The sequence below is a fragment of the Tasmannia lanceolata genome, unplaced genomic scaffold (assembly GCF_043159265.1).
Source record: "Tasmannia lanceolata isolate RefF3 unplaced genomic scaffold, GAP_Taslan_0.1 ptg000003l, whole genome shotgun sequence".
Lineage (NCBI taxonomy): Eukaryota > Viridiplantae > Streptophyta > Magnoliopsida > Canellales > Winteraceae > Tasmannia > Tasmannia lanceolata.
Genome location: NW_027518680.1, coordinates 50498066 through 50513100, shown reverse-complemented (window position 1 = coordinate 50513100; position 15035 = coordinate 50498066). Strand labels below are relative to the sequence as shown.

General features: G+C 41.5%; 1 protein-coding gene across 4 annotated transcripts in view; it reads right to left on the bottom strand.

Moving 5' to 3' along the window:
* Window positions 1–11632, bottom strand: part of XYLT (beta-1,2-xylosyltransferase) — a 43706-nt gene extending 32074 nt beyond the window's left edge. Inside the window, exons 1-4 of one of the 4 annotated variants that reach the window (XM_077365716.1) lie at window positions 10866–11004; window positions 2377–2584; window positions 2214–2288; window positions 1925–2037 (exon numbers count right to left, since the gene is read on the bottom strand). In XM_077365716.1, the coding sequence (XP_077221831.1) occupies window positions 1925–2037; window positions 2214–2288; window positions 2377–2485 (297 nt within the window). In that variant the 5' untranslated portion in view covers window positions 2486–2584; window positions 10866–11004. Of the gene's footprint in view, window positions 1–1924; window positions 2038–2182; window positions 2289–2376; window positions 2585–10865 lie in introns of those variants that run through there. The other 3 variants (XM_077365730.1, XM_077365723.1, XM_077365715.1) reach the window with 3 other exon arrangements.
* Between the last annotated feature and the right edge of the window lie 3403 nt (window positions 11633–15035).

Here is a 15035-nt window from a genome sequence, read left to right as displayed (position 1 = left end):
GACAGTATGAGCATGGAAGGTGGGATTTCGCGGAGTGTGGGAATTGCCAACTCTACCGATTCTGGTCCATATGGTTATGGATCGATTGATGAATCTTCTGAGAGTCGACAGGGTTCAACTACTCCTTACGGCTATGGGTACCCCTACGGCTATGATACACAGACGCAGTCACAAAGTGAGTCATATGGGTATGGGATGCCATATGACCTATATGCACATGCACATGGCGGAGCAGCATTGACAATACCCGGCCCTAATGTCATGTACCCACGTTTGGGACTGTTGATGCAAGTTGAGCAGTATGTCTTTGATTATTATGTCCAGCAATACCAACAGATATATGTGGTTAACATGTCCTGGCAGGAATACTACTTGTTTATTGAAGATCAAATTCGTCAGCAGATGCACCGTGCCCATCATGAGAGGAGGGATGATGAAATTGAACCCCCTCGTAATTCAATGTGGTATTGACATAGAGGGGGGCCCTTAGATAATTGGTGATTGTACTCTCTTTACATTATACTTTATTTCATTGTACTTCTTTCCTTTGACTTTAGAGTTTAGAATACACTTCATTGTTCCAACATATGCGATAGCGCATGTTTCTAAATTTGGACGTTGTTGAACTACCATAGATGGCTTTCATGCTTAAATGATGGTTTCTATGTGTGTATTTGTGCTTATTCTAGCATTTCCTAAAGTTTCATCTTAAAATTCCATCATTTGCATATGATTTCATTCGTTTCTCTGGTTTTACAAGATTTCGTCCGAAATTTCATACCGAAACCGAAACGTTTCGGTTTCGCTGATGACCGAAACCGAAACCGAAACCGAGATTTAAAACCTTGGTAATGGCTAGCTATCCCCACTGCAAATGAAATATCTTGGCGAGTGACTGTGAGGCATATAAGCTTTCCAACCAACCGCCTGTACCTCCCAGGATCATCTAACAAATCTCCCTCATCTGGAAGTAGCTTTCTATTAGGGTTCATGAGAGCAGCAGCTGGTTTCAGACCCAAAGAACCTATCTCATCCAATAGATCTAGTACATATTTCCTTTGCGAAAGAGAAAGACCATTGTGAGGGTAAGCTACCTCAATCCCTAGAAAATATCTTAGACGCCCCAGGTCTTTGGTGGAAAATTATTTTTACAGGAAAGCCTTCAATTTCTATATGCCCACTATGTCACTCTTGTAACGATAATGTCATCCACATATACTATAAGAAGAGCATACCTAGCATCAGACTGATTACTAAACACTGCTTCATGCCAAATCACATAACAGCATCACTGAATCTCCTAAACCATGCTCTAGGAGATTGTTAGCGACCGTATATAGATTTGCGAAGTCGGCAAACTGAGGAGGACATCTCCCCCTAAGCAACATACCGAGGAGGTTGCTCCATGTACACCTCCTCAGTGATGTCCCCAAGCATAAAGGCATTCTCGACATCGAGCTAATATAAGGGCCATCCCCGATTGACAGCCAGAGAAATCAACACTCTAACTAAGGGAATTTTGGCGATTGGAGTCTCTCAATGTAGCCAACCCCAAATGTCTGCGTATAATCTTTGGCAACCAAGCGCGCCTTAAGGCGCTCAACTGTCCCATCTGGCAAGTATTTAATGGTAAAAACCCAACGACAGCCCACGGGCTGAGCACCATGAGGTCGAGGGACCAAATCCCAAGTATGATTGGCTCGAAGAGCTGCCATCTCAAGATCCATAGCAGCAAGCCTACCTGGATGAGCAAGGGCCTCTAGCACAGACTGAAGCAAAGAAACATAAGGCAAAAAAGGCACAAAGCTACAAAACAAAGGGGTGAGATGATTATAAGACACAACATTAGAAATGGGGTGGTACGGGAACGAATACGGGAAGCAATAGGAGAATCTACATAGACAATAGGCGGAAGAAGAGGTACCTGAGATGTAGCAGGAGGTGTGTCCGACTGGGAAGACGATTCAGGCGATGGACATCTGGCCTCAGACGCCGTTGATATACCTTCACAGGAGCCGGATGAGGAGCCAAAGTCACCTGCAATGGAGAGAAAGTGGACTCAACAGGGTCAAGTAGAAAAGGAAGAGGAACATGAGAGTCTGGCACAACTTTACTACTCTCAGTGGACGTAGTAAAGAAGGAGACGGGCTCAAAAAATGTGACACCGGCGGAAACAAATAACCTGTGCAGCCGAGGACTGCAAAGTTGATAACCTTTCTGGGTGAGAGTAGCCCAGAAAGACAAATCTCTCCAACCGATGATCCAATTTTTCCAGCGCACGAAAGAGGCTGTGAACAAAACAAACACAACCAAAGATCCGTTGAGAGACGGGAAATGGACCACGCTGAGGATGTAAGACCGAGAAAGGGGATTTACCATCTAACACAGAGGAGGGGAGCCGATTAGCCAGGAAACAGGAGGTATGGATGGCATCGCTCCAATGGGCTTTAGGATCCCGCAATTGAAATAGAAGAGTGCGGGCCATATCAAGTAAATACCATAGTTTCCGCTCGACTACACCATTTTGTTAAGAATTGTATGCACAAGAGGATTGATGCACAATGCCATGAGTGGATAAGAAATCCTGAAAGCCATTAGATGTAGAAAAGTATTCCTTAGCATTATCAGTGCGCAAAATTTAAGAGTGCAATTATATTGATTAGAAATCTCGGCATGAAATTTACGAAAAGCATGAAACACCTCAGAGCGCTCTTTAAGAAGAAATAATCATGTCATACGAGAAAAATCATCAACAAAAATGATAAAATATTTAGGGCAGTGATAAATCGACTCCCCATGTGTCTTTCTCTCTCCTCTGAGTTAGAGAGAGAAAGACACATGGGGGTCGATTTAAGATATTTGGGAGTCGATTTATCACTCGCCAATATTTATAGCCAAAAAGAGACAGTCCATGAGGGACCCCATATATCTGAATGTACTAAATCAGAAGGACGCGAGACCCGACTAACAACCCTAGAAGGAAAGGACACAAGGCGGTGCTTTCCCAGTTCATAGGACTCGCAATGAAATGACTGAACAGGACAAGAAATAATAGACAACTGCCGAAGCTTCTGGATGGAGAGATGGCCAAGATGGCAATGCCACCGATAGGGATCGACGGAGCTATGCAAAACAACACGAGGATCATGGTCAAGGCGATAGATATCATCCACCTCACGATCCAAACCAATCGTCTTCCCGGTCGAGAGCCTAAAAAACACAATAAGAAGGGTAAAAGGAGATAGAGCAGTTAAGACTTTTGGTGATTTAGCTAACAGAAATAAAATTAAAAGAAGACTTAAGAACACAAAGAACTGATGACATGGTAAGGCCAGAATGGGGAGAAATAACACCAATACTAGAAATGGGAGTAGTGATCTCATCGACAAGAGTAATAGTATTAGAGGCAGAATGAAAGGGGTTAAACGAACTAAAGAAAGTAGAATTACCCGTCATGTGGTTCGAGGCCCCGGAATTAATAACCCAGGAGCTGGAGGTAGTAAGGATAGAAGCAAGTGAACTACCTTACTGTGCAAAACCCGAAGTAAGTGGTCGGCTGCGCTCACGCAGGCACAAAAGCTCATCATAATCAGCCTTGGAGACGAGGAGAGAGTCAACATGTCCAACTGGCTCGGCGGAGGATGTAGAGACATCAGGAAGGGTGGCAGAAGTAAGGAGAGAAGCGAGTGAACTACCTTACTGTGCAAAACCCGAAGTAGGTGGCCGGCTGCGCTCACACAGGCACAAAAGCTCATCATAATCAGCCTTGGAGACGAGGAGAGAGTCAATATGTCCAACTGGCTCGGCGGAGGATGTAGAGACATCAGGAAGGCTGGCAGAGGTGATGTGAGCATAACGGGTGGATGGAGTTCCAGATGTAAGACATAGCAAGAATCCACAGTACGCCCCGCTGCATAACCAAGAGTGCAAAATAAAGGCGCCCACGCCCACCGGCGCCACGGTCGCCTCCAGAATCACAGCCATTACCATGGCCGCCACGGCCCCGACCACGGCCAAAGTTACCACCACAACGGCCAGAACAGTCGCAACCAACATACACGGCAAGAGCAGAACTATCGACAGAAGGGTCAGTAGAACCACCACTCCGAATAGAGCATTGTTCACAAGAGAAGACCTATGTGAGGGATGGAATGGAACCATAGCCAACAATATGCTGTCTGGTGAAAGAAAATCAGGACCCAAGGCATCAAGGAAGCGAATAACACGGAGCTACTCCTAACGCTTGGCAAGGATTGCCAGATCAACTGTGAAGGGCATAAAGACATCCAGTTGCTGTTAAAGTGAAACATACTGACTGTAGAAGGCAGCTAGAGCCGTATCATCACGATAGAGGCTCATCCACTTTAAATAGGTATCGCAAATACGAGTGAGGTTATCAACCCCAAAATATAGAATAGCTGCATGCTCCCAGATGTCCTTGGAAGTCTTGAGGCACATCATCGTGCCAGCGACATGAGATTCCATACTCTGTTAGAGGAGAGTGCATCTAGCAGAGGGAGACGAAGGTAGAGGAGTCGTGCTAATAGTATGAGTCGTGCGGATCCATGAGGACAAAAATAGAAGGAAACTCTGAACCACAACAATGGCTGATAAACAGAGAAGGGGAAAATCACGAGATGGACCCAGACACCATACCACAGCTCCGAAGAAGACACATAGCAGAAGCAGACATAGGGCTACTAACCAGAGTGAGAATAGAAGCTAACAGATGAGATCGAAGCCGCAGAGAAGGAATAGGATTGTGACGGAGATGATTCAGAGCATGACGGAGAAGAGTTAAGTGAAAGAAAGGAACACTAGTGTTTCTTGGAAAGGAGTTTATATAGGAACACTAGTGTTTCTTGAGAGAGATTAGATGGGAAGATGACACAGGAGGATTAGGGGTGGAGAGAGGAGGATTGGATTAGGATTTGGTGTAGTGGGAGGATTAGGGTTAGGGTTTAGAAGGTGGAGGCAAGAAAGATGGAGGCGAAGGGATTTAGGAAGGTTTGAATAGGGTTTGGAGAGGGTCGTATAGGGTTTGGGAGGGGTTGAAGATGGTGGAGGGTGGAGCCGAGCGTGGAGTAGGGGCAGGTTTGGGTTTACGTGGAGGGAGCATTGAGTGGGGTCGGGTTTGGGTTTTGTGGAGGAGAGAAGAGGCGAGAGTGATCGAGAGATAGAGAGGGAGAAGAGGCGAGAGAGGTCGAGGGAGGGGTGGTGAGGGTGGAGGGTGAGGGCGAGAGGTTAGGGTTAGGTCGAGTGTAGGTGAGGGCCAAGGAAGAGGAAGGGGAGGAACAATGGTGGTCCCTAAGGGATCAAAACCTAGGGCCCTGATACCAAGTTGAGAGAAGAGAGAAGAGAGGAGAATGAGAGAAAAAAGTTTGTTAGAGAGAAGCTCCCCCTCACTAATATATATTCATTTATATGTGTGTGTGAAAGATAAGTACAATGACACAACTACCCTTAGGGCATATACATCTTTTAACAATCTCCCATCAGATCTTAACTGATCTTAACTGATTTGGACGGCTCCTATTATTCTGTGGCACAATTTGACTGTTTCAATCTGATCTCCATCTCTAAATTGTCGTGGATTTGAATTTTCGCATCAATCCGATGAACATATTTGCTCGATCTAAATCGACGATCCATATCGATCATGGAACTGATATCAAGCAAACGATAGAGGGTCTGGATGGCTTGCCGTTTGTGACAGGATCAAATCTTTACATGAAATCAGCATGAAAATCCGTCTAGAAAATCCCAAAAATTCAGCTTTCGTTCAAATGGGAGCTTTCTAGATTTGTGGTCCCCAGAACCTAGAGTTTTCTGATAGCCTTTTTACCAAAACACAAGAGCCCTAAGGCGGTTCACCACCTTCCTTGTTTGTTTCCCACACAAGAACAGGAACAAGGTGGGTGGTATTCAAGCTGGTTGTGTGCAGCAATTGGATCGCTGAGAGGATGTCAAGCAAGATGGAACTTGAACGGCGAGGTGCAATGCCGGAGATAGTACAGGGTGCGGGTGGACAAAAATTACTTCCGGTGATTTTCTATTTAGATTTCAATGGTTCTATGTCACTGTTTCGGTGAAAATATTATTCCAATCAACAAGCAACAAGGTCAGCGATATTATTCCAATCAACAACCCCAAGTCAAAATCAGATTGATTTACGGTTTTGAGCACCGATGAGGAGGGCATGAGTATCAACTATTAAGAACTCCAAATCCAAACTTGCTCTGATATCAATGTGAGATATTGAAAAGCCAAAAAAAAAAAAAAAAATGGGACGAACGGATCGTGGATCTAGAGATGTTGAATCGTGTCGACCAAGCCGATTCACTCTTTGTTCACCTTGGAGATCGATGGTGCTCTCTTCCAATTTTTAAAATCCAGGAATTGTGTTGTGCTCAGATGCTAGGAAGTGGATCTCTTTGGCTTTTATAGGCTTTCCATAAAACCCTAGACCTAGGGTTAGGTCGGGTAATTTTCCAACTTTCGAGGGGCAAATTGGGTATCCCTTCACCAATGTTGTAATCACTAATTTAGCAATCATCAATTGATTACTAGCCATTATGTGCACAATGTCCTTCAATAATTTTTCCAATTAAATACGTTTATTAAATCCCATTTTGAATTGAGTTTAAACAAGGAATTTTACCGTTTCCCAATTATTCATTTATTTTTGAATTTTGTCGATTCAAAATATTCCTCGACTTGTTCGTCTAAAATATTATTAATCATTTTGGAAATTCCTAGAACATAATTATTAGAGAAAATAAGTATTTAATAATATACTAATTTTGCAAGAATTATGTCACTAATTTTTTCGAGAATATTCCAAATAATAAAAATTACAATTTATCCTAATCGACTCAACGAATATTGTCAGGCTCACTATATTTAATTATCGTGCATGTTTTGAGCATTTTAAACGCACTCAAATTAAATATAGATAAATATAAAGTCATTGGAAATTCCATAGATAATCCCTTAACTTCAATCAGTACACTGCAACGAGTCCTAGCATGGGCAACCGTCACTTTGTACCGCATAGTGACCTATGTCCCATGCTAAAGAGTTCATCGCAATGACTTCTCTAATCAAAGTATTTTGTGTGTACACAGTACACTATCGTTTTACACTGTGTTTGTAATTCAAAGTATTCTAAAAAGAAAAAGTAGATGAGCCCAACTTCGGTTGAATTACATTTTGATCTCCTTTACATGTGCGTATTTTTACATTTTTTTAAATGGTGGCAGAGTTCATTAATAAGAGGGCGACTGAGTAAGTACACCTCAAGGAAAAACATTAGAGACTAAAAAAACAAGGCAAAAGAAGAAAAAAGTACACCCCACTTATCGAGGAAGGAAATCAAAGAGCTCTACACTCTGATTGTCCATCATCGAACAACTTGTTAAAGAAATAATCGCAACTGGCATTGTTAGACCCAGCAGCAGTCCTTACTCCTCACCTGTACTTTTAGTGCGAAAAAAGGATGGATCATGGCGTCTTTGCGTGGATTACAGAACCCTCAATGCATCCACCGCCAAAGATAAGTTTCCGATCCCTACCGTAGATGAATTGTTAGATGAGTTATACAGATCAAAATTCTTTTCAAAACTTGATTTGAGGTCTGCATACCATCAGATCTGAGTTCACCAAGAGGACGTAACCAAGACCGCCTTTCGTACTCATGAGGGTCATTATAAATTCCGACTGATGCTCCCTCGACATTTCAGAGTTTAATGAGCGAGATATTTCTAAGAAAATTTGTCTTAGTTTTCTTCGACGATATCTTAATATATAGTCAGTCCTGGGAGCAACACTTAAGGCATGTTGAGATCGTATTGCAGTGTTTGTTGAAGCATCAACTCTATGCAAAGCAAGTCAAGTGCTCATTTGACCAAACTCAGCTTGAATATTTAGGCCATATCATATCTTCGGAGGGAGTAGCAGCTGATCCGACCAAGATACAGGCCATGATTGAGTGGCCCAAACCTGCAACGATCAAGGGGCTCCAAGGTTTTCTCGGCTTAACAGGCTATTACCGCAAGTTTGTGCGGGATTACGGGCACATAAGTGCTCCCCTTACAGCAATGTTGAAAAAATACAACTTCCAATGGACCCCATCAGCAGAGGAGGCTTTCAAAAAATTAAAGTCTGTTATGGCGTCAACTCCAGTTCTAGCCCTTCCAGATTTTTCTCAGCCATTTGTTATCGAAAGTGATGCTTCAGGGACTGGATTAGGGGCTGTATTAATGCAAAATTAGAGGCCAATAGCATTCTTTAGCAAGGCTCTCAATGAACGTAGTGCAGCCCTCTCTACATATGAATGAGAGATGCTTGCTATAACGCAAGCGGTGGCGAAATGGAGACACTATTTGTTGGGTAGACACTTCCAAATCAAAACAGACCATCAGAGCCTTAAATACCTCCTTGAACAACGCATGGGATCAACTGAGCAGCAAAAATGGGCTGCTAAGATGATGGGCTATGACTACGAGATTGTCTTTCGAAGGGGAAAGGAAAATCTTGCCGCAGATGGCTTGTCTCGTCAATTCGAAGACACTCAATTGGCTGCCATTTCAACACCCTCAAGCCTCTTTAATTAGTGACTTGATGGTAGAATGGAACAGACATGATGACACTAAGGAGGTTATACAAAAATTGCAGGCAGACCCATCCTCATTGCCCGGTTATTCATGGAATGGGTCCTACTTACGCTACAAAGGTAGATTGGTGGTTCCAAAAGAATCAACAATGGTGGAGCAACTCTTACATGAGTTTCACAACACTCCCAAGGGCGGCCATTCTGAAGGACTTTGCACATATAGACGGCTAGCTCTAGCATTTTTTTGCCCGGAATGAAGAAAGTGGTGCAGCAATAAGTTGCGGAATGGGAAATTTGCCAACGGAACAAGGCAGAAAGTTTGGCTCCTCCAGGGTTGCTTCAACCGTTACCAATCCCTGAATTGGTATGGTCAGAGGTTAGTATGGATTTTATTGAAGGGCTACCATCTTCAAGAGGGAAAAACTCGATTATAATAATTGTGGATCGCCTCTCTAAATATAGTCATTTCATCTCATTATCACATCCTTATACCGCAGTCAAGATTGCACAACTTTACATCCAATACGTTGCAAAGCTCCATGGAATGCCTAAAGCGATTGTCAGTGACCAAGATATGATATTCCTCAGTAACTTTTGGCAAGAGTACTTCCGCCTTCAGGGTACCCAACTTTGCATGAGCTCAGCATATCACCCGCAAACCGATTGACAGACTGAAAGAGTTAACCATTGCCTTGAAACTTACTTACGTTGCTTTGTGGCTGATTACCCTAGTCGGTGGGTCCAATTGTTGCCTTGGGTAGAATGGTGGAATAACACCACATTTCATGCATCCACCAATGCCACCCCATTTGAGATTGTTTATGGTCGTCCCCCACCGACAGTGGCATTGTATACACCGGGACACCAATGTCGACCTTGTTGAACGGAACCTCAAAGATAGGGATGCGGCTCTGTGTGATTTGAAACGCCACCTTGGGATAGCTGAACACTGTATGAAAGAATACGCTGATCGTCATCGAACAGAGCAAGAATTTTGAGTGGGGAAGTGGGGAAGTGGGTTTATTTGCGACTCCAACCTTACAGACAAGTTTCTGTTGCCAGAAGAACTAATCTTAAATTTTCTCCCAAGTTCTACAGTCCATTCAAAATTTTCAAAAGGGTGGGACCTGTTGCTTATCAGTTGGAGCTACCCCAAAGTTCCAAAATCCACCCAGTGTTCCATGTTTCATGCCTTAAGCGCAAATTGGGGGCCACTATTCATATTCAGCCTGTTTTACTGCCATTAGATGATGAAGGACATCTTCCAGCTGAGCCAGAAAGGATATTGGATCCAAGAATGGTTAAAAGGCAGCAGAACCGAGCTGTTACTGAAGTTTTGGTGAACTGGACCAACAGACCAGTGGAAGAGGCTACATGGGAGCTACTTTATAAGGTGCAGGAGTCCAACTTTTTGGCCTTGAGGACAAGGCTGTTCTTAGGAGGGGCCAATGTTACGTCTCAGGAGGAGTCTTTATCCTTGTTATTTTCGGTGATTTACTTTGCTGACTTTGTTACGTGCCTAATCGGCCGTAACACAAATAAACTAAATAAAAGAGAAATAGAGAGGGGAATGGTTGATTCAAGGCAACCGGACGTCCTAACGGCTCGATTCGAGAGGAGCCATGACTCTCCTAAAGAAAGTTTCCTTTGCTGCTGTAAAATTCTTCGTTTTTTCTTTTCATTGAATTGCTACTACATAAATACAAGCAAGAGGGAGTGCCACATCACAAGCACACTTACCCACTAACAAGACACATCATAAGTAACTAACTCCCACTACGCTAAACACATTAGCCACAACTAACTCCCATTACACTAAAACACATACCCACTACTATGCACTAACTAACCCCACATACAACATAAGAAAATACACATAACAGACTTGCTGTTTTTATTTGTGATTTACCTTGCTGTTTTTTTGTGGGTTGTTGCTATTTTTTTAATGATCGCATGTAGTTGGACAGGGTATGAGTCCTAGATAATCTAGAGTCCTGAGATGTCAAAAGGGGTTGTAGACGCCATGCCAAATCAATAAAAAATTATTCATCAAAATTTTCTTCTTTGTGTGTTTTCTTTGTAACATTCAGGTTGCAGAGGTGCAAACCTCACACAGAAACTGAAATGCAATGGAATTTTTTTTCAAGATGCAATTAAATTTAGAAACTTGCAAGTCATTAGTTAATAAAAATAACCTAACAAATCAAAAAAGACAAAATTTAATAAATAAACATAAGCATCAAAACCCTACCTGAGAGCAACTAAACTCCTCTGATCTCACAACACGAATCGAATCGATCAAACCACGCATTGTATGTGTCGAAACATCACCTCGTGGCACAAATTTATCAAGAAAATCCTTATCCACAAATTTCCCATCTTTAAAATCCCTCTCTCCAATCTCAATCTCAAAAGCCCCTTCCTCAAAAACAGGCAATTCCTCTTCTTCTGACCGTCCGATCACTAATTCCAAATCCTCACCTCCATTAGACATTCGGATCCGATCCGGATCCATTCGGATCCTTCCCCCTTCACAAATCGAGCTCTCTAGGGTTTCACTAAAAAAGCATCGGAACCATCCTTTTCCGGCCGGATTGATCTTCTCCGGTGGCCGGAGTAGATCGATCCGGCGAGAAAATCCGTTGCCGAAATACGCCTCGCAGGATCGAAGAGAGAGATTAGGGTTTGTAGACCAGGGAAGGAAAGAGGGGAGAATTGGCCAGGGTTTTCCATGGAAAGGAAAGTGGTTTTTTGTTTTGTTAAGGAGGTTTTTTTCCGTTTGGTGGTTTTCTGTTTGGTGGTTTTCCGTGGAGGTTTTGGAAGGGAGGTGGTGGGAATGAGAAGTGAAGAAGTAGAAGAAGAGGGAAATAGTGTTGAGAGCGAAGAGGAAGAGGAGGATTTTGAGAAAGAGAGCTCTTCGTCTTCCCATTTTTCTTTAGCTTCCACGAGTTCCTCACTACTTCACTATTTTTCACTCCTGAAAATGAAGAGGTGGAAGGGGTGAAGCTACCAGGACAAAGTGGGAATTCACAGATCAGCTCTTCTATTCTACATATCGAATTTTTGAGGATAATGATATTGGCACTACTATGTTTTGATAATTACACGAAATTACCTTGTCTTTTAGTATTTAACCAGCCTCCAAAGATTATTACAATTCTAAAAAATTTCTCAAGGGCAGTTAAAATAGAAAAGACAATGTGAGTCAGTGCAATTATCAAAAATTGTAGTGCAAATAATAGTAGATACTTTTAAAGAACAATTCAATACTTTAAACTCTACCGAAGTACTAATAATGGCACTACCATGATTTCATAATCCTAATATACTATATATAAGGCGTGAATCAGGGGTTAAAGTCATCCTCACTTTTTTCGTTATTTCCATTCATGTCCCACAGCCAAGCACAATACCTTTTGCATTGACATTTCTTATTTTCTTTAGCGGTATTCTCGGCATTCATGTTGGGCAATAAATAAATACCCTGGGCAAACGTCCAAAAATAATGCCCTTAACTTTTTCTTTTACCATTAACCCCTTTTCTAATATCTAACATCTATCTCTATGAGAAATTTTTTGAGGGTAAAATCATAATCTACATACGAAAAGTACCGACACATGGTACCTGTCTATAACAATTACAGCAAAAAACTACCAAGAAAGGTAAAGTCTTATGACAATGACGAAAGAACTACTTTTTATTACTCACGTAGGACACTTGCAAAATATTGACGGATTCCGGGCACCTGAAGAGGAACAACAATTATGGAAACCTCTATCGATTGGAGGGCAGGATCAGCCTATATCGATTGGAGGGCTACGATCAACCTATGGAAATGATTTTACGGGCACAACCGATTGATGTTGTGTTTCATCCATAGTTTACAATTTTGGTTTCGGTAACCGTTTCGGACCCCACCGAAAATTGAAATTTTGGCGAAATCCGAAATTTCAGTCCGAAATTTGGTCATTTGGTTCGAAATTCCGGACTGAATTTTCGAAATTTCTGACCGAACCGAAATTCCAAATTCTGAAATTTTGTAACACTTTTTTTAAAATAAATAATGGCATTTAATCGAAATTTCGGACCGAAATTACTGAAATTTAAAACCATGGTTCCATCACATGGACAGTTTGGATCAACCTATAACCCTCTATAGACCGGAGGGTTCGGATCAACCTATGAAAATTATTTTTGGGGCACAACCTAGGTAGGTAGTGGCCCATCTAATGGACGATTTGGATCATCCTATGGTACGGGCCATACCGTACATTTGTCTCCGCCCTGCTCAATTTTGCAGGGGTATATTTGTCATCCCGATCACTTACTTTGCCCCTGGAGAAGATCCAAAAGTTATCGCTTTCGTTCCCAACTTTTGCTTAAATTCTTTCTACATCCCATTGTATTTTAGGAAAAGTTCCATGTGTATCCAATTTCTGATGGCTATTTTTGTCAATTCCATTGCCAATGACCCTTACATGTCCGTCCAAAGACTCCAAACGAAACCCTATTATCTGCCCGTTTGGCATTCGCTGGATTCCCTTCCTGAAAACTCCACTGCTCTCAACCGCCTCCTTCTCACCGCCTCCCCTCTCAAAGTCTTGTCACATGCTTTGTTTTTGCTTCTCTTTTATGTCCTGCTCTGGGTATCATTTTCTCTTTGAACATAAATATTTTTTATTTTTATTTTTCATTCATTAATGAAAGAGACTGGTAAGAATTATATATGGATTCCGAACCGAGCTATTCTCCCTCCGGCAAACGAACCAAAGATGAGTTTTCTTGCTTCCTTTTGTTTTCCATTTTTTCCCTTTAAATGGATGGATTTTAATTAGGGATCCTGAATTTTGTTTTGGTTTTTAGGATGATAAAATTTTAGGGGATTTCTTCAAACAGGGATTATTAATTCTTTTTTTGTAGGAGGATTTGGATTGTGCGTTTTTCTCTTCTAAAAGAGGATTTCGATTTTTCAGTTCTTTTTGGCTTTTTCCTATCACAAATTTTGGTTTTGGATGTTCTTTCTCCAGTTTCGCCAAACAGGGTCTTTTATTTAAATAGATCTCTAGAGTCTTTCATCAATTTCTTCGTTATGCCCTGCCAGTTGTCACCAAGCAAAACCTAAAAAAACATACTGCAACCCTTCATCTCCTTCCCAAACTCATTTCAAGGTAATGTGAGTTAGTGTTTTATGAAATCCCTCATTGGATGCCTGTCAGTTGGACAACGATGATTTCGGGTTATACACCGAATCCACAGGTTGATTTTCACGAAAGCTCATTATTGGGGCTTTTGGATTATTCGAAATTTTTTGAAAATGAAAAATATTTATAAAAGTTATGACTTCTTTGTATGCACAGAAAAGATAACTCGAACCAATCCTAATTTTTAATTAGAAAGAGTTTCAAATATATATGCTTGGCCGAACCGATCATATCCGTGAGACAATGGATTTAATGCTATTATTTTCTTCTCTTATGAAATTCAATATTAATGCGTCTCACATCAAAATTAGTTGAAAGTTTCGATATGAAAACTAAGTGTTTGAACAAAATTTATCATTTTATAGAGTGCTTAAATGATATGTTTATCCTTTTCTTTGATTATACCTTATGCTTTCGTAGTAGCATCTAGGAATTAACTTACTGGAAATAATTTTCAATAAGTAAAGGGCGTGTTCGCAACCATAATTTAAATGGCTTCTGCCCATTTTGTAGGTGCTCGAATGCAACGCAATAAAATCCAAAAAAGGTAGTTTTGCAATCTGCAAATTAGACCCGCCAAGCCCATATCTCTAAACTCTACGTTTAACATGTATAAAGGATGACATTCAAGCCATTTTTTTTTTCAAAAAAGGATGAGAATCTGAGGCACGACTAGGAGTCGCTTACTTCGATTATCATAGATCCATTTCTACCTGATTCTATAGGGGAGAATGACAAGTGTTGCCGTACACACCCAAAATCTTTTTAGCAAAGGTGATTCTTCAAAAAATGGGTGGGAAAAAGACCCCAATATCCTTTCGACATGATGACAGTAACGTCAATCATTATCTTAAAGTTAGATTTAATGCATTTGATTTTAGCTGTCATCGTTTTCGTTTGTTTGAACATATGTTTGAACCCAAAAAAGCGTTGGGTTCATTTTAATCGTTGTCGTCTACAATAAGCAGAAACTGTTAGATCCTTGACAAGTGAAAGTATTTTTATGTACTTAAGATTCCGGCGGCGTACTCCAGAATCCGGCGGCATACTCGATATGTTTGGAACACATATTTGAACCTAAAAATCCGACAGTGTACTTGATATTCCGGCGTCGTTCTCGATATTCTGTCGGCTTACTCGATACGTTTGGAACACATGTTTGAACCCAGAACATCCGATAGCGTACTTGATATTCCGACGGCGTACTCGATATTCCGGC